The sequence below is a fragment of the Kogia breviceps genome, chromosome 17, assembly GCF_026419965.1.
Source record: "Kogia breviceps isolate mKogBre1 chromosome 17, mKogBre1 haplotype 1, whole genome shotgun sequence".
Classification (NCBI taxonomy): Eukaryota; Metazoa; Chordata; class Mammalia; order Artiodactyla; family Physeteridae; genus Kogia; species Kogia breviceps.
Window position 1 is genome coordinate 64,857,066 of NC_081326.1, and position 22,890 is coordinate 64,879,955.

The following is a 22,890-nucleotide window of genomic DNA, read 5'->3' on the forward strand; positions in this document are numbered from 1 at the left end:
CTACATGTATGAGTGAAATTTGATTTCCCCTTAGAAACAAGCTCAGGGGTAGAGATTATCTAAGGTTTTTGTTCGTCTCTAAACTTTATATGTTCTAGTATCTCATCTAGGGCTCAGCATCCTCTAGCCCTTCATACTCAGTAACTTGCTGTGATTGCAAATCACAGACACTAACCTTTCTTGCATCTACTGTGCAGATAAAATTGTGTTTAATAAGCAGTTTTTCCAGGAAATTCAGTAAAGGGAAATAAAAGCCCTTTTGCACACATTTTGGGCCTGTGCATTTTGGAGGTCCTTTTAAACACTTCCAAACATGTCATTTTCCTACATTAAGCAAACTCAGTCCATTTAGGATAAACAGGAACAGTGGCCTCCACCAAAATCACCCCAAAATATATGCACATTCTATATTAGGCTCCCTTCCCTCTACTTTCCTGTGCAATGAGAACCATGGTAAATTAAGGACAACCACTCTAGGGAAAAATGGCCTCGCTGCTGCTTGAGCTCTCAATAACCTTCAGCATCCAACACTTCCTATTTAAAATCCTCGCGGGAGCCTGTTGATGGAGCCCAGGTTTTTGAGCCTCACAGGACTGTGGTAGTGACTTCAGGTGCTGGTCTAAGGAGTGCTGGTGGCCTCCCACACGCCAGTCCCAGAGGCCACATCTGCTCCTGTACCTACTGCTGGCACCTGCATCCTTTATCATGTCAGCAGTGCCACTTGATCACATGCACCTGTTTTCTGTAATTAAGTCACTCAGCAAACCCATTCCCTTTGTCTGGGATTCTGAAACCATCTAAGACGCAACATGGGTTACTGACCTTATTACCAAACCTCCCCAGTACAGACTCCAAAATGTGAGTGTGGTTTCCGGCAACGTTTGCACTGATCCTGAAAAAAATCAATGGGTATTGAAAATTTATGTTCACAAGATGTTCTTCATGAACATGGAGCCTAGAAGCAATAGGTGATTAATTCCCACACAGTAAATGCAGGGAGGGTTTTCAGTCACTAAATGAATTCATCAAAATGTTTACTGAGTAAAGATGAAACACACTTAATAGTTGAGAAAAACTGCAGTTAAGCCGAGGAGCTTGGATTTGGATCAAAAATGGCAGAAAGAAAGTATACAAATGGAAAAAAACCATATATAAATAGTTAACTCTAATGAATGGTTTATTGGAAACCCTCAGAGCATTTTTCAAAAGGACCTGACAGATTCTATTTTAATAAGACATAGTGAGGAGGAAATGGTTTAAAAGATGTCATCAATCTTTTATTTAACTAAGCACTTGCCCTTCATTTTGAAGGAAATGATACAATTTCAAATCAGAACCTCCTTCTCAAGAAGTGGTGTGAGAACATAACATTGATTTAACATACAATCTTCAACAAAAATAAAGTTTACACAATTCACTAGGAAATAAAATACATGTGAAATTTATCAAGTCAGTCAATGTAATTCTCCATGGGTCACAAGTATCGCTAAGAACAAAACATAAAGAAAAGCTGAATAAACCAGTCAAGGTTATAGTTACCCTGATTTAAAAAAAAAAAAATCACAAATAAAATGTAACTTTCCAAACAAATCCTTTCAATGATGATCACACTAGATTTTATTTTGATTTACAAAAAAACAATGGTTAGACAATCATATAATATCAAGTCTTCAACACAGTGGATTCCATTTTGTTAAGAGAAAAAAAATAGAAAACAAGTAATCCTTAAATTTTCTTCACTCTCCATAGCATATGCTGTAGAAAATTAAAGTTTTGCTTCCAAAAATATGTTTCCATGTGGTTATGGTGTTGTCGACTGGTGCTCTTAGGGCCAGAAGCAGCAAAGACATGAGAAATTTAACTACTGAAGTGTCATTTTTCATAAAAACTAAAAATTTCCTTAAAGGTCTGGAGTAAAGTCTTCTGCTAGGCTTGTTAGTGCTATAAAGTCATTTTAAATTAAATGTAGAATAAAACTACAAAAAGTATGAGTTCTTTCAATATAAAAAGTTGTGTAGCTGAAGTTGTAGGCTCCTTTGCCATACATAAGCAGTCTCAATAAAATATTTGCTCAAGTAAGAAAATATAATTTGTCTGATTATATTTAGCATCCGTTCCAGTTGGGTGTCCTGCTTATCCCTGCCAGAGCTTCTAAAGAACATTAGAATCAATATTCCTTGCCTTCAAAGAGCATCCGTAATTCACAGTACAAGAGTTCTAGAGTCTTAGTCCTAAAGAGAAACAAAAATTATTAAATATATATATATATTTTAAAGTGCCAGATGTAGCCATTGCCTGGACATTAAAAACTCTTATCCACAACACTGCCATCTTCAAGAAAGATGCCAACAGTTGATTCAGTCCCCTTTCCTTGCAACCTTCAAGTGCCTGGTTGGTGCTTTACTTTAAGCACGATGACCCTAATAAAACTTCCAACAGAATGCTGTTCCGAAGCATTAAGTACTTCACATCTCTGGTACCCTGTAAAAACACGTGATAAAGCAGCATCTGGAGTAGGTCTTTCCTCTTCTAGATCATTTTCAAGCCCTGTTATCAAAAACCTCTTCTCTAGAGGGAGAATGCTACTACTGATAATGGATTTGACGGGAGTTCTTCCTTCAAGTTGAGATTTCTCACAAAGCTGTTTGTAACAGAGTCACTGCTGTCCCTCGGTGTGACCAATGACATTCACTTTCCATGGAGGGGTGAAGGAGGGAGACAGAGACCGGGCAGTGGAAAGGAGAGCTGGCTGGCTAGCCCAGAGCTGCTAGACAGTGCTGCTCTGTTCTTCTCTCTTGCTTGTCTGCACAATGTCATTACATTCAACTTTCCCTTGATTGTGTTAAACATAAAAGACAATCCAAATCTCGAAGGCTCTCCTAAATGTCTTTACCCACGTTTACCTTGCTCCGCTTTTCCATGAGCAAAAGAATACAAACACAAAGCTGCGAGATCATTAAACAAGAAAACTAGATCAACATTTCCAACAGGAGACTGACGCTTCAAATTCTTGGACCAGGGCTGAGTGTGGTTCATCTTTTACAGTGACAGGACCTGTTTGGGGATTCCTGTGAAAACAGGGAACATAGCGAATGCCCTTGTAATGAAATAATTTCATGTTGAGGTGCTATAAAGGTCTAGGCTTTTAAAAATTATGGCCTCAAATTCCCAAGTTTAAAAAAAGTACGTGTACAAGGAAATCCTTCAAGTTTTGCTGCCTTGATTTAAAGATCTCTAGGCAGGAGGCCTGAGGATGGCCACCACTGTAGAACACTCAAGTATGAGTCTACTCCAGCTGTAAGAATTGGGTCACAAAATGACCTGTTCAGTGTAATCTATAATGATTCCCAAGAGAAAAAAAAGAAACTTTACTTAACTTTTGAGACAGCATTAGCAATGCCAATGTGCAGCAGAGGACTCTGAAATCAAGGGCACACATCATTAAAGAGCTCACATGAAAACAAAGGACAGATTGTACACATTTTTTAAAGCCTCAGAGTAAAGCAAACACAGCAGCAGATTCAAATAGTGTCAGCCATCCTGCTTCGGACAGATCCCACAATCACCAATCCATGCTTCAGTACTGTCACCAGATCTGGCGCTGACTACACCAGGTTGCATTTATTTATGATTGCTGTCACCCCTCTTCACTGAGAAAGCATTCTGAAGGAGTGTTCTCCAAGCGACAAGAAGACTGCAGAAATATAACAAGACTTTACATCTTGAATTAAGTTGCATCGAGTGTGGCTAGCAAAATAAACAACTATCACTGAAATATGCCTCAAGCCTAAGATTTTACCACCAGCGAAACAAAACTGAGTGAGGGGGATGAGGCAGTGAAGGAAAACAAAAATTCACAGGACCACCACACCAAAGCCTTAAATTAAAAAAAAAAAAAAAAAAAGTTACCTTCACTATTCAGGAAGAGAGACAGGTGGGGAAATGGACAGGAAACTGACTGATTCCTGCCAGGGCAACCCTGTTTGGCTGTTTCTGTAGTGGATACCTTATGGGGTGGCAGCAGCCAACCTCCCGTGTGACTTGGGGATGAACATGGATGGCCAAGCAGGCTTAATTAGATCAGAGACACAAAGGGCTATTCCCTCCTTTGATAACAAATACCGCAGCTCTAAGTGCCTACAATAGCAAGCGAGAAACAAAGGCAGCAGAACAGAACCAAACCTGAATCCTTCCTTTAGCTGGCCCCTGACAACGATTTACAGGTAACCTGGGAAGTGGCGATGGCCCAGGAGACTCAGCTGGAAGCCAGCTCCAGAAAACAGATCGCTTGGGGATGGGAAGGGGGCAAGTAGCAAAATCTTTGCTTTGTAGCCCAAGTGTACTCAACTATTTGTTACACTTCACAGGGGGCTGCTTGATTTCAGTCTGCAGCTCCCAGACCTGGTCCTGGTTTTACCAGCCTTGCACCCCAGAAAAAACACAAGATAAATCACCCCAGCTTCCCAGACCCCTCACACTGCTCTTTGGAGGTAGCACCACCACAGACCTGCTCTGGCTTTACTACAGGGCATCCTCCAAGCCCATGGTAGGAGGGGAAGCGGGCGGAAGGCAACAGCAGGCACTGGTACTCTGAACTTTTCTCCACCCCTAAGTGTATAAGAGGCGTCGATTTCGGGACCCAAGTCCAGCAAGGATTAAGCGTCCGGCAAGTGCACAGTGCGCCTCACCTCGGAAAAGGAAGGCAGACTGAGCCGGCGGGCAAGAAGCCGAGAAGCGCCCCGGCCGGCCGAGTGCTCCTGCCTGCTCCCTCCTCCTCCTCCTCCTCCGTGCAAGATAACAAACTCAAGCCACAGCTGGCTGCGCTTTTCGCCAACTCTCCGTTTTCCACATGGCCCAGGAGCCCAGATGGGGCCCAGAAGGTGGTGGAGGAGGGAGGGAGCGGCGGCGGCTACAAACAGCTCCCTCACACAGCTCCGCTCTCAGCTCGCCCGTCAGTGAACCACCGCCTCTCGGTCCCCCTCCTCCCGGGCGGGCGCGGAGGGGCGCCCGGGAGGCGGCGTAGTCCGCGCGGCGTCGCTGTCGCCTACGTCCGGCTCGGCGGGGTGCAGGTGCGTGGCGAGCTCCTGCAGCACCGCGGCGCGACCGATCTGGTCGTTGCGCCGCTTCTCCATGATCAGGTCCTCCAGGCTCTGGAACTCGAGCGTGTGGCTGCGCTGCGCAGAGAGCTGGATCTGCAGCCGGTAGGGCTGCTTACCGATGCGCAGCTCGCCGCCGATCTTGAACTCGCGCTTGCCGTAGCGGCACCAGGCGGCGAAGCTCTCGGAGTTGCGCCAGCTCAGCTCGCGCTCCTTGGCGCCCACGTGCGCCAGCGCGTTGCGCACCACGGCGCTGGGGCTCAGCGGCTTGTAGCGGTATAGATCGTTCACCACGCGGCCGCGCCGGCCCTGGCTGGCGTCCGTCAGGAAGCTGTTGCTCACCTCCAGCCGGTGCAAATGCACCACCTGGAAGTTGCCCACGTAGACGGCCCAGTGCGGGTACTGCGCCTGCGACACGAACTCCACCAGGTCGCCAGGCCTGCACTTGTTGAGCAGGTTCTCGGGCGTGTAGGTGCTCAGCGCCGCGGAGCCCGGCGCGAAGCTTTTCTGGTAGATGCACTCTTCGCGGTAGAACACGGAGCACTCCACCTCGTGCAGCCGCGGGTCATAGGGCTGCGGCGAGGGCAGCGGCAGCCCGTCCCCGCCGTCGGGCAAACCGCCGCCACCGCCATCCGGCCCCTGGGGCGGCGGCTGCGGCTCCCCGTCCTCGTCGTCATTGGAGAAGATGTAGGAGACCCCGATGCGGGGCCCGTCGTCCCGGTCCACGCCCGTCGGGTCGGCGGTGGGAACTTCCTTATAACTTAGGTGGGTCAGTTTCTCCACCTGGTTGCCCATCACGCTGCGGACACACGTTCACACCGCCGTGAGAGAAGAAAGCGAAACCACCACTAGGGTCATTGGCACAGGTCCCCGGACAGGGGCTCAGACCACCTGTTGGGAGAGGAAGGCATGGAAGCCATGTAGGAGCCCTTCCGTGAAACGTGCGGTTTGTTCTTAGGAGGAACAAAGGTTGGGTGTCGGGCACCTGGAGCCATTTTACGGGGAGTCTCAGATGTGATGAGATTTTCCGCCTCCAGGGTCACGGTCGCAGGAGGCCGGGCAACTCCAGCTCTCCCCCGCCCCCAGCCCTTCACCTCGCCCGGGCAAAAGCCCATTGCATCAGCGACTCCTACCGCTTCCGCCAGCGCCCTACCTGCCAATCCCAAGCAGGAGGGAGAAAGGAAAAGAAACTTTAATTCCCCTTTCCTAGCCCCCTCCTTTCACCTCAGGGTCCTAAGTTACGCCAGAGACGCCCCCCCATCCATCGCTGAGAAAACCGTCTAGGACCCCGCGGCGCGGCCTGGGCAGGTGAGCCGCCCTACCTGGCTCACCTGCGGTGCTTTCTCCTCCCGTCTTGCCCGCCCCTCCCCCTGCGCGCCCGCCCTCTAGCTCGGCTTACCTGCGCAAACTCACCCGCCTAGAGGTGGAGGCCGTGGGGAATTGGGAGGGGCCCCCCGCCGCACCCTGAGACTTCTAGGGCGAGTCTGCAGGTGTGGGCTCCGCAGTCTCTCCTCTCCGGGCGCCAGCGGCTGCGAGGCTGGGCAGGGGGAAGCAGCGCATGTCTTGCCCCCGCGGCCACGCAGCGCCTCAAGACCTGAGGTGGGGAGCGGCGCCTCTTCACACAGCACCCCCTCCCTCCGCCTAGGGCCGCTTCTCCCCTTCAACCTGCTCTTGGGGGAGGTGGGGCTCCCTAGAAGGAGGAGAAGGAAGCAGCCTTGGTGCCCCGCGGCGGCAGCTCCCGCTCAGGCCGGGCGAGCAACAAGCGCCGGAGCGGGAGAGACGGGATTGTAGATCCGGCTCCGAGCTCCCAGGGCGGGAGAGCAGCCCCTGGCATTTAAAGAGACAGGCGCTCGCTCCCGGAGCCCGGGTCTTTCCTGCACGGCGCTGAGCCTCAGGCATCCCCGCCTCCGCCCCGCCCACACGTGCCACGACGCTCCGCCCAGGCCACGTCCCCGCTCCAGAGCGGGTTTAAATCCCGCCGGTAAATAACTGACGGGCCGACTGCAGTGGCGGTCTTCGCGCGTCTAACCCGTAGGATCCTTGCTTACCTTCTTAGAGCAAGACCTTGTTGTGGAGTCCTCGCTTCATGCTCAGGTCGTATTTTTCGGAGCTGTGAGCTTTAAAATGGAGTTGGAAAGCAAACGCCACCTGCCAGTGTAGAAAGGAGAGAGGGATTAAGAGTTTGGTGTTTGTTCCCTTTCCCCTTCGTCTCTTCATCCCCAGAGTACCTGGAGAGGGAGGAAGAGTCATTAGAAAGCAAACAAACTTTTGCTTCTTTCTTTTCTTTCCTGAAACCGATTTCTTGCCAAAGGTCACGGAAGAGAATTTTGTACTAGGACAGCTGGAGAAGTGATTCCGTTTAGAGGTATTACCAGAATAAGCCCTGTGAAACTTTCAGATAGGAAAAAAAAAAAAAAAAATTCACAGAAAGGAAACAGTATAAAACAGAATGAAGACTTAGTTACTGCCTTGGTTCCAAGACCCGGGCTCTTAATAATGTCCCTCGAAGTTAGTACAAAGTTGATTTCATAACCTCCATTGTTGTTTTGAGAGTCACCAGTTCATACATGGGATAGTGAAAGAAAGCATTCAGCTCTGCTTGTTTATTTTGGGGGTAGAGAATGTAGGAATTGCCTAACTGTCTTTAAGAACATATTAGCAGAGGCCCTCGGTGGATATATTTCCTTCCTGCTGACTTACAGAAGGAAGTGACAGGAGACATTGCCTATTAACCTCCACTACAAGAGGACAGTTCCTCCCTCTCCCCTCTCTGTTGGTTTTGTTTCTTGTACCTAAGATGGAAGCTACCAAAGTGGTTTTTCTTTTCCTTTTTTTTTTTTTTTTTTAAATAATGGATTGGAGTCAGGGTGGAGGGATGACAATAAACAAGCTTAGACTTTCACTGGAACACCCAAAGTAACTCTTGGTGGAATTAAGAATGCAGCTCAAGACCTCCTCTACCCTGTTTTCCATCACTGTTTCTTCAGTTTTTCCAGGTAACACTATTATTTAGTGTGTATACTGACCAGTGGAAACAGGAATATGCTAACACCACTGTGATTCTTTTTAGTTTGAGGGGAAAAAAAAAAAAAAGAAATCTACTTACATACTTTTGAGCCCCCACAATCAATATTGGCAGGGCTGTGATGGAAGTTAGTCCTTCAGCAAGCCTAAGATCACAGTATAAGTTAGACCAAAAAGAGACTTCTGTATGTATGCTGTATAGATTAAGTATTTTCACACAGCCTCAGGAATGTGTGACCAGATGAGTCTCCTCCCTGGACTTTTTGATAACACGTGCTCTGGGAGCTGCTGTTTTACCTGACTAGTATTTGCCACTAGCATGTGAGCTCATGTAGATGCCCATACAGGGAGGGAGGGGGTTTAGACTGAGAGAGGCAATGGCGAGTCATCCCATGTCTGTTAGTCTGGGGAACTCTGCTACCATCAGCTGTGGTAGGCCACTTTGCCCCTAGGTGGTACTGGGTAGTTTGCCTGGTGATGGGAGAATCCATAGAAGGACACAGTAGTTTGACAGTTTGCTGCCAGCACTCTGAGGCACAGATCTAATGAGTAAGGAAACAACACCTTGTTGTCCAGGTGTCTTAGCCTATTGCCTTGATGAGCTCTGTTCAGGTACACGGTTGTGGTTCAACAACAGTTCTTGAACTGACCCAACTATAAAGTCTCAGAGGGAACAGGCTCTGAGTCATTTTTATATCCCAATGCCTGGCACTCAGTAAGTGCTCAATAAATGCTTGATGGATGCTTTAGGGGAATTCTTGGACATATCAATAACCTGTCTCCTGTGTAACTTCTTCCATGAATGCCTGTTTAGGGCCCAGCCTCCATCTGATCCCCCAGGGCTCTTGGTCATAGGTTACAGAATGGCTCCCAAACATGCTTTGCTCATCTCAAATGCTTGTTTAATAAATTTAAATTAACTGTCAATAATTTGGAGACTTGGGAAATCTCACATAAAAATTCAGATTTTCAGATTCACTTGAAAGTGCTAATGTATGAGACCATTGGGCCCACATTCCAGGATGGCAACAAAAAAGCTAGAGCTGAGCAGTGGTTGCCTTGGAGATGAGATGTAGCCTCCAGTTGGCCCCAGTCCTTGTCCTACCCGCCTCACCTACTAGTTCCTTGACTGACCCTAGGAGCCCCTGGATTGGCCACCTCTGCCATCAAATTTCTACATTATACACTGTATCACTTGATTATATGTAAATCAGCACTTGATCACATAACATCTGGTATTATTCTTTAATTCATATATTTAAAATGTCTTCTAAAGAGAGCTTGATTCACAACTTCTTTATCCATTCATCTGTCGATGGACATTTCAGTTGCTTCCATGACCTGGCTATCGTAAATAGTGCTGCAACGAACAGTGGGGTGCGTGTGTCTTTTTAAATTACGGTTTTCTCAGGGTGTATCCCCAGTAGTGGGATTGCTGGGTCATATGGTAGTTCTGTTTTTAGTTTTTTAAGGAACCTCCATACTGTTCTCCAAAGTGGTTGTATCAATTTACATTCCCACCAATAGTGCAAGAGGGTTCCCTTCTCTCCACACCCTCTCCAGCATTTATTGTTTGTAGATTTTTTTTTTTTGATGATGGCCATTCTGACCAGTGTGAGGTGATACCTCATGGTGGTACATATATACAATGGAATATTACTCAGCCATAAAAAGGAATGAAATTGGGTCATTTTTAGAGATGTGGATGGACCTAGAGGCTGTCATACATAGTGAAGTAAGTCAGAAAGAGAAAAACAAATACCATATGCTAACACATATATATGGAATCTTTTTTTTTTTTTTTTTGGTGGTACGCAGGCCTCTCGCTGTTGTGGCCTCTCCTGTTGTGGAGCACAGTCTCCGGACGCATAGGCTCAGCGGCCATGGCTCACGGGCCCAGCTGCTCCGCGGCATGTGGGATCTTCCCGGACTGGGGCACGAAACTGCGTCCCCTGCATCAGCAGGCGGACTTCTCAAACACTGCGCCACCAGAGAAGCCCCACATGGAATCTTAAAAAGCAGTACTGATGAACCTAGTGGTAGGGCAGAAATAAAGACGTAGACATAGAGAACGGACTTGAGGACACAGCGGGGGAAAGGGAAGCTGAGATGAAGTGAGAGAGTAGCATGGACATATATACACTACCAAATGTAAAATGGATGACTAGTGGGAAGCTGCTGCATAGCACAGGGAGATCAGTTGGATGTTTTGTGAAGACCTAGAGGGGTGGGATGGGGAGGATGGGAGGGAGACGCAAGAAGGAGGGAATATGGGGATATATGTATACGTATAGCTGATTCACTTTGCTATACAGCAGAAACTAACACAACATTGTAAAGCAATTATACTCCAATAAAGATGGGGAAATAAAAAGAAAAACAAATATTGTATATTAACACATATATGTGGAATCTAGAAAAATAGTATAGATGAACCTATTTCCAGGGCAGGAATGGAGATGCAGATGTAGAGAACAGATGTGTGGACTCCTGGGTGGGGGTGGGGGAGGGGAGGGTGGGATGAATTGCAAGATTAGGATTGACACATATACACAACCATGTGTAAAATAGATAGCTAGTGGGAAGCTGCGGTATAGCACAGGGACCTCAACTCGTGCTCTGTGATGGCCTAGATGGGTGGGATGGGGGAGGGGGTGGGAGGGAGGTCCAAGAAGGAGGGGATATATGTATACATAGAGCTGATTCACTTGGTTGTACAGCAGAAACTAACACAACATTGTAAAACAATTACACTCCAATAAAAAAATAATAGTAAAGAGAGCTTGATTCAAAATATATTTCTTGAAGACCTACTAGGTACCTGTTAGTCTTGAACACCACACATTTATTCTACAAGTACAATTGGCACTGTGTTAGGTTTTGTAGGTATTCATGTCCCCATGAAATATATAGACTCCTTAAGACAGTGTGACATGTCTTACAGGAAGGGAAAGTAGAGGATGCTGAGGGGAAGTTTCAAGACATGTTGATACAAAGGTGAATGTTAAAGTGCCTGCCATCAGGGGCTTGGACTAGTGGGGGTGACACAACCCTAAAATTAACAATGACATCTACCGTTGAGTGAGCTTCTAATTCTGTTATAAAAGACAATTAACTTTAGAGAGGCTAAGTGACTTCTTTCAGCTGGTAAGATCTCACAGGTCTGCTTGACTTCAAGGCCTGTGCTCATAACCACTTTATTTTATCTTATTTTATTTTATTTTTTTTTGCGGTATGCGGGCCTCTCACTGCTGTGGCCTCTCCCGTTGCGGAGCACAGGCTCCGGACGCGCAGGCCTAGCAGCCATGGCTCACGGGCTCAGCCGCTCCGCGGCACGTGGGATCTTCCCGGACCAGGGCACGAACCCGTGACCCCTGCATCGGCAGGCGGACTCTCAACCACTGCACCACCAGGGAAGCCCACCACTTTATTTTAAATAGAGACAAATACATTCTTCAATATTTAACAAATATTTGAGTGTCTGGCTTTACTGGGCTCCAGAGATAAAAAGCCACGGACTCAGTAGACAAAGTCCTTTCTCTTAGTGGCTTTTATGTGCTGACAGGAGGAGACGATTGACAAGTTTAAGTAAGTGTATATTCCCTTCTGAGAGCCATAAGGGCCATAAAGAAATAGACTAGGGTAATGGGGTTGAATAACTGTGGCTACAGAGAGGGTGGCAGGCGTGAGGTGGCCTGCTTTGGAGATCAAATGGTCAGAGATGGGCTCCTAAAGAAGTGAAACTTGGGCTGAGACTGGAAGGATGAGAAGGGGGTGGCCTTGCATTCCCTCCACAGGAAACAGCAAGAGCAAAGGCCTGAGGTGAGAAGGAACTGGAGTGTTTAGGAAAAAGGGGGGATAAAAGGCTGCGACTAGAGCACAGTCAGTGAGAAGGTATGTCATAAGGGGGTGCAGTTAGAGCCATGGGAAAGCTTTGGGGGTTTAGAGTTGTTGCTCTGGCTGCCCTATGGGAAATGGACTGTAAAGGGATGAGAGAGGAAGCAGGTCCTATAAATGACCAGGCCATAGGGAGGAAAGGCCTTCCCTGCAGATGGAGCCTCGTGAACAAAGGATAAAGCCACCGAGGCACGTTCCCCAAGAGCAGCCATTAGATTCAATTCAAATGTTAGATTTGAATTCTCAGCCATACTGTAGCTTCATCCTCCCCCAGCAGTGACCCAAGTGTCACATTCCACACGCCTCCTTGGAGGAGGCACTCAATAAAAACAAGTTGGGTTGAATGCCAGTTAATTACTCTCACAGTATTCCTGTCCAGAGCAGAGGGGAATAATCGAGAATAGATGTTTCTACCTGACAAGGCATTGGCCCCCGACTCTGCAGGTGTTGTGGAGATCTCGGTTTAAATGGCTCAACCCAAGAATGTACAAAACAGGAGGGCAGAATTATCTGCTTAGGCAGTCTGGAACTCTGCCTGTTCCCGGGGCTGGGCCCCAGGCTCACTGCAACGGCAGATAACTGAGTGAGTTTGCTGGAAAACAGGTTCCTCCACAACTTCCTTATGTTGGGAAACTTCCAGACTTGCCCGTGCTTGCTACCCACAGCTGGGGTTCTGTTGAGACATAGAAAGTGAGTGGTAGCAGAAAGAAAACACATGACCTGGGCTGGCGTCTTGTTTGCCAGGTTCATGACCTTGGAGCCATCTCTTACTTGCTCTGGGCCTCCTTTTCCACACTCTAAAGTGGGGCTCATGATACTGTTTGCCTCACTTGAATCGTCATATGAGACAGTGTATGTGGAAGCACCTTGAAAATCCTAAAGACTGTGTAGATGCCACGTGTTATTTACACCTACCAAACCCTAGGTTAGGGCCGTGTTAGAGCCATACGATGATTTTAATATGGGGAACCAAAGAATGACCATTTCCCAGGTAAGAATACAAAGGCTCAGGAATATGAATCGTATGGATGATAAGTGGGAGAAGCTGGATTCAAATCCAAATCTGGCTGCCTCCAAGGCCATACTTTTCACGCCATGTCAAGCTGCCTCAGGAGTACCAGCATGTGTGTTGTTCACCCAGACACTGGCCAGTCTGAGGGCCAGGGGGCTGCTTTGTCTTCTGGATGTAGTGACCAACTTGTCACAGTTGGCCCAGATGATCCTGGTTTCACACAGACAGTCCCATGTCCTAGGCAAACTGGGACACTTGGCTGTCCTACCTTGGTGACTCCGTGTCCTGGTCATTGCTTTTTCTGCCCTTGAGCGGATTGGGGATATTGCTGGGGGTGGAGCAGGGAAGGGGGAGGGGAGGAAGGAGAGTCAGGTGTTCTAGTCCAGACCTCATTCTCATAAAGGGTTGCCATCTCCAGGTGAGGTTATGCATACAGCAGCAGCTACGCAAACTGGGTTATCCAGTAAAAGAGACAATAAATATATTACATGCTTTTGGCATTCATTCTTTTCTTTTTTTTTTTACTTGGATTCTTTCCAGGAGTTGAGGGCTGGCCTGAGGCTGCCCCCTCCCTCTTCACCCTCCCAGCCTGTCTTGGGCTTGAAAACCTGCAGGAACAGTTTTGCACTTTGGCTGAATGATTCCTCCATCTTCAGATTAAGGACGGGAGCACAGAGGCTGCTGAGTGTCATCCTTTGCCTTGGCTTCTGCATTGTATTTCCTTTTCCCCTCAGATCCCCAGAACAGGCTCTCTCAAGCAGGCTGGGCAAGAGCTAGTCTGCCCTGTGGTTTGGGATGTGGAGGAGATGCCCTGAGAAGTGGTCTGGGGCTGTCACCCACCCCAGACCTTCAGCTCTCCATGCATTAATCCTGTGCCTAAATTGTGAGGAAGCCTTTAACCCTTTCCCGGAAGAGGGCTCACCAGTTGGAAAATACCAAGGCTTGTGCCTCCTGGAAGCTGGCTGTTTTAGGAGACCCCTGACATTATACTGTTGACGTTGAACCAGAGTTTGATTTGTGCCCGGGAGTCTGAGCTTGTAGCTGGGCTCCTGCAGAAGCCTCATGAAAGATGCATTTCACCAGGCAGTTCCAAGGGAGAGACTAGCTTAAATTACAGCTCTACAAATCCAAATATTGGCATATCTGCAAATCCAAATGTAGGGATTTCAAAAAAAAATCTAAATTCTAAGAATATTATTTTGTATTTCTTGTGCAAGAAGGGGAGGATGAGCTATTCAGAGAAGAGACAAGGCTGTCAATAACGAGAGAAGCTTCGGCAGAGCAAACCCAGCCTCCTTTTCTTTCCTTGGCCACTCTTCATGCTTCCAGGGAAGAAGAGCTCCGACAAGAGAGAGGAAGACAGTGTTTGTTCGGCGCAGCTTTCTGCAGGACAGATTAGGGGGACCACCCACCCAGTAACTGGGGCATTGGGCTCACTAAATCTGGTTAGCCAATTTCTGTCTGCTTTCCCCAAACCACTTCTAGGCCTGGGGCCAAGGGATCCTGATGAAGGACTCACCCCCCCTATAGTCTATTCACAACACAGCAGCCCCCAGCAATCCTGTGAGACAGCGAGCCTAGCCAGGTCTGCTCAAAAACTCTCCTATGGCTCCCTGTCTCCCTTGGAGAAAAACCAAAGTCCTGAAGCCAAATCCGGCCTCTTACTCCGACACCAAATTAAATCTCAGAGACAGAGTTTTGGGTGAAGTAGAGAAGAATTAGCTTTATTGCTTTGCCAGGCAAAGGGGGTCACAGCAGACTAATGCCCTCGAAACTATGTGTCCCAACACAGAGGGGGTAGTGAGGAGTTTTATAGGAATGGTTCAGAGAGGGTGTGATCAGCTGGTGGACATTCTCCTGATGGTTTGGTGGTGAGGTAAGCAGGAGTCAGCATCATCAACCTTCTGGTTCCAACCCGTCTGGGGTCTCCGTGCTTGTGGGCAGCAGACTGTCCTTAACCATTAACTGTTAACTCCTCCCACCTGGTGGGGGTTTCAGTCTCTGCAGAACAGCTCAAAGATGTTGTGTGCATCCCTTGATGCGGAACCAGGACCTCGTCCCAAGGCTGCACTATGGTTTCTTTTGACTGTTTGTTCCTCCCCTGTCTCTGTATCCCCTCCTTTCCCTAATTAACACCTGCTTGAACCTGCCCATTGGAACTCAGGGAGGGTCATGAGGCTGAATAAAGCCTGTTTCCTGTCATCGAAGAAATGGGGGACACAGAAAGGCTTTGTGCCCTGGAGCCCCACAGGGTCCTGCTTGGTATCAGTCCCTAAAAGAGCCCCACAGCCCTGCCTGCCTCCTTCATTGCCAGCCTGATGCCCCATCGCTCACCCCTCCAGATGCACTGTCCCTTGCTCTTCCTCCTCCGCGGTTGGCACGCTTCTCCCCCATGTCCTCAACATCTGCTGTTCCTTCTGCCTGGAACGCTTTTCCCCACATATCGTCACGGTGTGCTCTTTAGTCTTGACTCAGATGTTAGCTTCTTGGTGAGCTTTCCCCAACAGCCCTATTTAAAATTTCAAATGTCCTCCCATACATACTGTCAACTGAAAAAGAAAAACGCACAACCTGAAAGCTGAGAATTATGTTTTATTCCTCAGGCTTGCTGAGAATGTAAGTCTGGGAGGCAGGCGCTCAGATAGCTCTGAGGGACAGCTACAAAAATGGTAAAAGGGGCTTCCCTGGTGGCGCAGTGGTTGAGAATCCGCCTGCCGATGCAGGGGACACGGGTTCGTGCCCCGGTCTGGAAGGATCCCACATGCCGCGGAGCGGCTGGGCCCGTGAGCCATGGCCGCTGGGCCTGCGTGTCCAGAGCCTGTGCTCTGCAACGGGAGAGGCCACAACAGTGAGAGGCCCGTGTACCACAAAAAAAAAATGTAAAGGAAGAACCAAGATAGGAGCTTTTGCAACAGAAACCGGGTGGTCAGAACATCAAAAGATTACTGTTAATTAAAAAAAAACCCAGACATCTCAAGTTAATGAATTTAGCACTTTTCTATGTATGGGAAGGTGCAAGAGTCTGGGCTCATTGAAATCATTCCTTTGATGTGCACCTTCACTATCCAGGGCCAGTATCTTTTTTTCTTTTTCTTCCATCCCGAATCCCCTCAGGGTGCAGAGTCAGGGTGACTGCAGTGGCTGATGGCTTGATGGCTGAAACACCCTTTGTTTACTGATATGGCAGGCGACATTTGTCATCCACAATACTCTTTATCCTCTTTCCTCCTCTATTTCTCTATCACTTATTCAACTCACTTATCGCCTTTTAGTATTCTATATACTTTATTAATTTATTTTTGTTTATTATCTCTCCCAGTTAGACGATACATGCTATAAAATCAGGGATCCTTGTCTTGTTTATTGGGTTCTCCCGACCTCCTAGAACAGTGCTAGGCTCAATACATTGTAGTTAAATTAATAGGTGAAAAGGCTTTCTATGGGTCATCTCTAGTCATCCTCACAACAGCTTTAATGGTGCAGGAATATCGTCAATTTACAGATGAGAAAATGAATTCTAAAATATACTAAATGCTTAGGGTACACCACATACCGTACTAAGCAGTTGAGTTTCAGGGGGGTTAAGAAGTTGGGCCCAGGTAACACAGCTAAGTTCACCATGAAATTGTATCTCTGTACTGTCCAACATGGTAGCCAGTACTCACATGTGGTTATTAAGCATCTGAACTGAAATGTGTCATAAATGTAAAATGCACATCGATTTCCAAGAATGAGTACAAAAAAGGTAAAAGATCTTACTAATGTTTCCATACTGATTACATGTTGAAATGATAACATCTTAAATCTATTGGGCTGAACAAAATATATTATTAAAATTAATATCTCATTTCTTTTTACTTTTTTTTTAACATGGCCACTATACAAATTAAATTACATGTGTGGCTTGCATTTGGCTCTTCTAGCTGTTTCCATGACACCTTATGTCTCTGTCTTGAAGTATATTACCTCTTGGACCCTTGAGGGCAAGAGTGAAATGAGTTTGTCTTTCCTATGAGGATAAGAGCAAAGATATGCAGAATGCATCAACAAGTCTCAAAAGGATTAACATACCTGTTATATACTGCTTGTGTCCCCCACCCAATGTATATGTAAAAGCCCTAACCCCAAATGTGATGGTATTTGGAGGTAGGGCCTTTGGGAGATAATTGGGATTGGAATGAGGTCATGAGGATGAAGCTTCTGTGGTGGGATTAGTGCCCTTATAAGAAGAGGAACAGATATCAGAGCTTCCTTTCTCTGACTTGTGAGGACACAGTGAGAAGGTGGCCATCTACAAGCCAGGAAGAAGGCCTTACCAGAACCTGACATAACCAGCACCCTGGTCTTGGAATCCTAGGCTCTAGAACTGTAGGAAAATAAATTTCTGTTGTTTAAGCGACCAGTCTGTGGTATTTAGTTATGGTAGCCCAAGCTGCCTGAGATAGTACCTAAAGATGAACGCCTGTCTCCAGAAGACAGTAAATCTCCAGAGGAAGCAAATGGCTAAAGTAGGCTCTAGGAGTACATGTTTTAAGCAACTTCTGTTAAAGCAGAGAGCCCCCTGCACAAAATTGAGAGTGGGGTCTGTGAAGAAGGAATTCCCAGTCTGATGGAGGTGGACGAGGCTGGCTGTCACAGAGCCAGAACTCCACCCCTAGCATTACCGAGCATCTTTTACTCCCTTTTACTCCCTGCCAAGCGAGCAACCTTCTAAGAGGCTTTCTGCTACCCCTATAGACCTGCTTATAAAGATGACATATTGACCTAGTAATTACAGTTATTTCTGCCATTCAGTAAGCTGAGGGGGCTGGTTTTATGTGTCTGACTCTGTGGGCTGAGTCCATTTTCAGTGGGTTGGCAGAGTTGGGTTTCTGAACCTTCGATCTTGATGATCTCACCTCAGATGATAGAGAATTCATAAAGGTGGTACTAAACAAAGAAACAAGATAGTAGCAGCTAATATTTATTGAATGCTTACTGTATCCAGCACAACCCTAAGAGCTTTATATGTATTCACTTCTCTAATCCTTACCTGTGAGGTAGGCATTACTATCATTATCCTCATTTTACAGATGAGAAAGCAGAGGAATAGTAAATTTAAGGATCTTGCCCATGGCAACATCACTAGTGATTTGCAGAGCCAAGATTCATATACAGGACAGTGCCAAGGAGTAGGGGTAACCTCCTGCTACCCACCTTGCCCAGACAGTAACCCATATGGCTGAGTTCCTCTGTCTTCATACTCCATACTCCTCTTGGTCCCATCTGTGGGTGATGAAGCCATTGCCTTTGCAGGCGTTCATAAGTCTGACTCTTCACCATCACCATCCTTCTAGGCTTATCTGCCAGTTTCCCAATCGCCCTGTATGCCTTGGCCACACCAGTCCTTGGTTTATGTTCATCTCACTCCTCACAAAGCTAAATTCCTCACATTCTTTCTGCTTCCAATGAAGTCAAGTCTTTAGAGAGCGAGCTTTGTTAACTAGCCTTTTACCCACCTCACTCTTCCTCAGCCTCTGCTTGTTTCCTACAAATGCCTATTACAGTAGTGATGGTATTTGCTTATTTGCTCATCATTGCCTGCCTGTCTCTTCAAGAGTCCAGACTTTGACGTATCACTGTCACACCCTCAGTGTCCAATGTCATATCCTACACACAGTAGATGCTTAACAAATACGTACTGAGTAAATAAATCCTTCTTTGGATTAGCCTGATATTTCTCATTCTGTATGTGTCAAGAGAAACAGCTCTTCAAAAAGTGATTTTTGAGTTTCAGGTATGTGCTCAGGTTTGCAAAGCTAAGGTGTTAAGTGGAACCAGGAGGAAGCTTGATGGAGTAAAGTGGGTCAAGGAAGAGAAATGAAAAAACAAAAAACAAAACATAAGAAGAGGAAAGCAGTAAGGGCCTGTTATACCTAGTAAGGAGAACAAATAAAGTTTGCTAAAGTTCATTGCATGAGGGGTTGATTTCCAGTTGATTGAATGAGTTATCTGACTGGAGTGGAGTAAAGAGTGGGATGGAGTTCTGTCTTTACATGGTGAGGACTTACCTTCGGTCTAGCCCTGCCCTGGGCCCTGTGGCTGGAGCTGAATGTGCACCAGTGCACCTGGCAGTCAGCTGCTGTGCCTGGCAGTCCAGTTCCAGGAATCCTTACTGAACACCTACGTTATGTCACCCACCCTTCTTAACTTGCTGAACAAAGGGACGGAAACCTGATCTTTGCCCTCTGGGAGCTCAGAGACCCATCACCCCAACTAGCACCTCCTGAACAACTTAGTAGAAGATCAGTAAACATTTTTGAAGTATTTGGATTAATGAATGGGGCCTTTGCCTTAAGAGTCTTAAAAGCAGTTGGGAATGTCAGACAAGGGATATTTATTTAGAGACTGAGCCAACAATATAACTACAGAAGCTGTGTTGACCTAGCTTTTGCAAATCAGAGGGGCTATAACCACTCTGCACATACCTATTGTAGGGGTGGAAAAAAGTTTTTGCTCTATGTATCTTAAATTCATCGGCTGGGGCCCTCAAATTAGACCGACAAAAGACAGATTAACAAGAGAAAAACAAATAGAAGTTTATTAATGTGTGTATCATGTACATATGGGAGCACTCTTGTGATAAGTAGATAAAGGGATATTAGAACTTGGGCTTGTATAGCATCTTAGCCAAGAATGATGATTTTGTAGAGAAGTGACAAGACAAAGGAAAAGGACTTTGAGCTTCCAGAGGCAGAAAATTGTGAGAATGGAAATATGTGGGGAAACTAATGGGGAATAAAAGCTAGTTAGTAAGGTTCGTTCACGTTGACCCTTTCTGGGTGACATCTTGTCTCCACAGATAAGGTTGTTATCCCCCTCCTGGTACAGAAGTGGGGAAGGAGAGGGAACTCCTTTGTGGTCCAGTGGTGAGGACTCGGTGCTTTCACTGCCAGGGCCTGGGTTCAATCCCTAGTCTGGGAACTAAGATCCCACAAGCCAAAAGCAAAAAACAAAAACAAAAACACGAAGTGGGGAAGGGAACACCTTTACAAGGGAAATTTATATTCTGTTTTTAGGTAACTAGGGGGAAGGTGGAGAGCTTTTCTTGTATCTTCTTCTCAATTGCCTTCAATTCAAAATAATTGTTGTACCAAAGTGGCCTATTTTGGGCCACTTTGAGATCCCCTCTTACCAATACAGTCCTCAGCCCTTTTCCTTCCTTATCCTCAAGCAGGGGCTTTTGCATCCTGAGTCATTATGTAAATGACTTACAGCCATTAACCAGGAACCCTCCCACCTTGACCATCTCTAGTTAACTGGATTCTTGCTGAACTGAAGGTTAAATAAAACCTGCCTTGTTTAAGGGCTTGTTATTGAAAATCTTTTTAAACTGTGTTAGTTCACTCACCTGCCTAAGTTTCTGGAGCAGAAGGAAAATAATCACATTTTTGCTTGATGCTCAGATATCTTGCAGCGCCTTGGGGCACTATTCTGCCTAACGGTTAGGACTAAAATTTCACTGTAGTTGTCGACTTTTGTGAGAAATGGGGCTCTAACTGTTCTAAGTTGAAGAAGAAATTTTAATTTAATTTTGTTGAGAGAAGTACAGCATCTTGCTTACCCCGTGCTTAGCAGAGTATCAGGGCATTTTCTCAAAAATTCTGATAAGTCGATGAATGTCTGATATGAATTTATTTCTTGCTGTTGGTTTTTCTTCCCCCCAATAATAATTGTATCTGCTCTTTATTGCTAGAGATGGTTCTAGGTGTTGTGCTAAGCATTTCGTGTGCTTAGCCACTGTGTGCTGCCACACAGTGGGTGGGTTTTACCTCACAGATCAGCCTCAGAGAGGTTGAATGACTTGGCCGAGATTCCAAAACTAGGAAGGGATGAACTAGAATCCACATTACTTGCGGAGTTTTACGGATGGTAGTCTCCATCTGCATATGAGGCTAGATAGGCAGGAATGCCCCTAAAACCATAAGGAAATGGAACCTACGTGAAATGAGAACTGAGTGGCGACAGAGATATACACAGATACCCTCACCCACACCCACAGACACACACGTACCCTGGTCCTAGACACCCCATCGGCTAGGGAGCCAGGACAGTGTAGTAGTTGAGAGAAGTGATTTTCAAATTATCTGCAAAAAAGGGCCAGGCTGTTTGTTTTGTTTATAACTTCCAACTCTTTGTGAGCTGATACCTTTGTAAAATAACATAGAGGGCTTCCCTGGTGGCACAGTGGTTGAGAGTCCGCCTGCCAATGCAGGGGACGCAGGTTCGTGCCCCGGTCCGGGAAGATCCCACAGGCCTCGGAGCGGCTAGGCCCGTGAGCCATGGCCGCTGAGCCTGCGCGTCCGGAGCCTGTGCTCCGCAATGGGAGAGGCCACAACAGTGAGAGGCCTGCGTACCACAAAAAAACCACTAAAATAACATAGATATAAATTATTAGAAGAATGAAGTAAGAATATAATAAAATGACATAGAAGCCCAATTTTTAAATTATTATTACATTTAGCAGACATGAAATAACTGCCAAATAGTTATAAAATTTCTAGCAGCTCACTCCCAATTTCCGTTCTTCCTCTGTTTACAGGTAACAAGCAGTTGGTGGATCTGCAGAGGTACTCACGTTTCACTTTGCAGGGCTGGATCCGGCCAACCGTTGCTTCTCCAAGCGTGGTTACCAACAGGCAGCATGGGCCTCACGCAGGAGCTGAGCGTGCTGGAAATGCAGGATCTCAGACTCCACCCCTAATTGGCTGAACAAGGATCTGCAGTTTAACAAGATCACCAGGTGATTCTGCTGAGTGTTAAGGCTTGGGAAGCACCAATTTAGAACAAAGGCTCTGAAGTCAGACCACCTATTCTAATCAAGCTCTACCTCTTACATCTGTGTGCCCTTGAGCAACTCACTTAACCTTGTGCTTCAGTTCCCTAGTTTTAAGAGTACACTCCTCTTCTGGGCTCTCGTGATCCTGGCAATGTAATGCACCTGGAGGGTTAAGGGCAAGTCAGAGAGCGCTCCGTGGAGCTTAGCACTCTGTAAGGTAAGGATGCCACAGCTATTGTTGTTATTGCTAACGATTTTTAAAAAACATTTTCTTAGGCCATACTGTTGTCCTTGAGACATGAGCACCCAGGCCAAGGATATTTACTTTAATGTTTGATGTTTAATTAGCAGTCAGCTATATGAAAAGTTTCCCCTTCCCCTTCCTGAGCCTGGTCATTTGGCTTTGGGGCTACTGATGCTACTTAAGCATCAGAACCCTTGGACGGGTTCCTCACTCCACTCATGATCGTCTATTGGTACTAACCATCCTGAACGGGGTGAGTCTACAGGAGGACCTGGAAGCTGGTAAGTTCTGGTTTCCCAGCCTGTTAAGGACTTTTCTTACCAGGGCTTGGTGGAGAGGAGGGGAGGGAGCTACTGCAGTTCGGCTGGGAAAGAAGATACATGCCCTTGTTGGTGTGGTTTCTGTGGCAGCAGTGACTCTGGTAGCTCTCTTTCTTTTCTTCTGTCTACAGATAAAAGCCAATGTGTCCTCTAGTGAGACTGACAATTTTGTGAGCACGGAGCCAGCAAAAGGCAGCAAACCAAAGTGAACAGTCAGCTAAGTAGAGTTTGCTGGAGATTTACGCGGAAACCTACCCACAGAAGCAGGGCTGATGGATTTATAACTGGGGCAGGATAATTTGTTCTTGTGTGCTAAGATAAGGGTAAACAAATTTCATGCTGTGATGTAAGCCCCTATCTGCAGAAGTCAGGAGAGATGCCCTGCCCTGTTGCTGAATCGTTTACTTGACAAATTATCCTCAGAGGCTTATTTTAAGAGACTTTATCTGGAGGTCTCACTGGGCCCCAAATGTGAAAGG

At 46.6% G+C, this 22,890-nt stretch overlaps 1 protein-coding gene across 7 annotated transcripts; it reads right to left on the minus strand.

Moving 5' to 3' along the window:
* Window positions 1–1,155: 1,155 nt before the first annotated feature.
* On the minus strand, window positions 1,156–6,980 carry LRATD2 (LRAT domain containing 2). 7 transcript variants are annotated; one of them, XR_010837387.1, is made up of 3 exons: window positions 6,510–6,980; window positions 4,689–5,987; window positions 1,162–3,419 (listed from the first exon to the last, which is right to left on the minus strand). XR_010837387.1 is itself a non-coding variant. In XM_067017112.1 (2 exons), the coding sequence occupies exon 2, from the start codon at window positions 5,889–5,891 to the stop codon at window positions 4,953–4,955; it is 939 nt and encodes a 312-aa protein (XP_066873213.1). In that variant the 5' UTR covers window positions 5,892–5,987; window positions 6,496–6,980; the 3' UTR covers window positions 1,156–4,952. The 7 variants fall into 7 exon arrangements, 3 of the variants coding, with proteins under 3 accessions (XP_066873213.1, XP_066873214.1, XP_066873215.1); XR_010837386.1 differs by having other exon boundaries at window positions 6,496–6,980; XR_010837385.1 differs by having other exon boundaries at window positions 4,508–5,987; window positions 6,496–6,980.
* Window positions 6,981–22,890: the final 15,910 nt, after the last annotated feature.

What these genes read in the sequence shown, in the direction of transcription:
- LRATD2 (XM_067017112.1), bottom strand. Translation starts at nt 5,891, where the DNA reads ATGGGCAACCAGGTGGAGAAACTGACCCACCTAAGTTATAAGGAAGTT.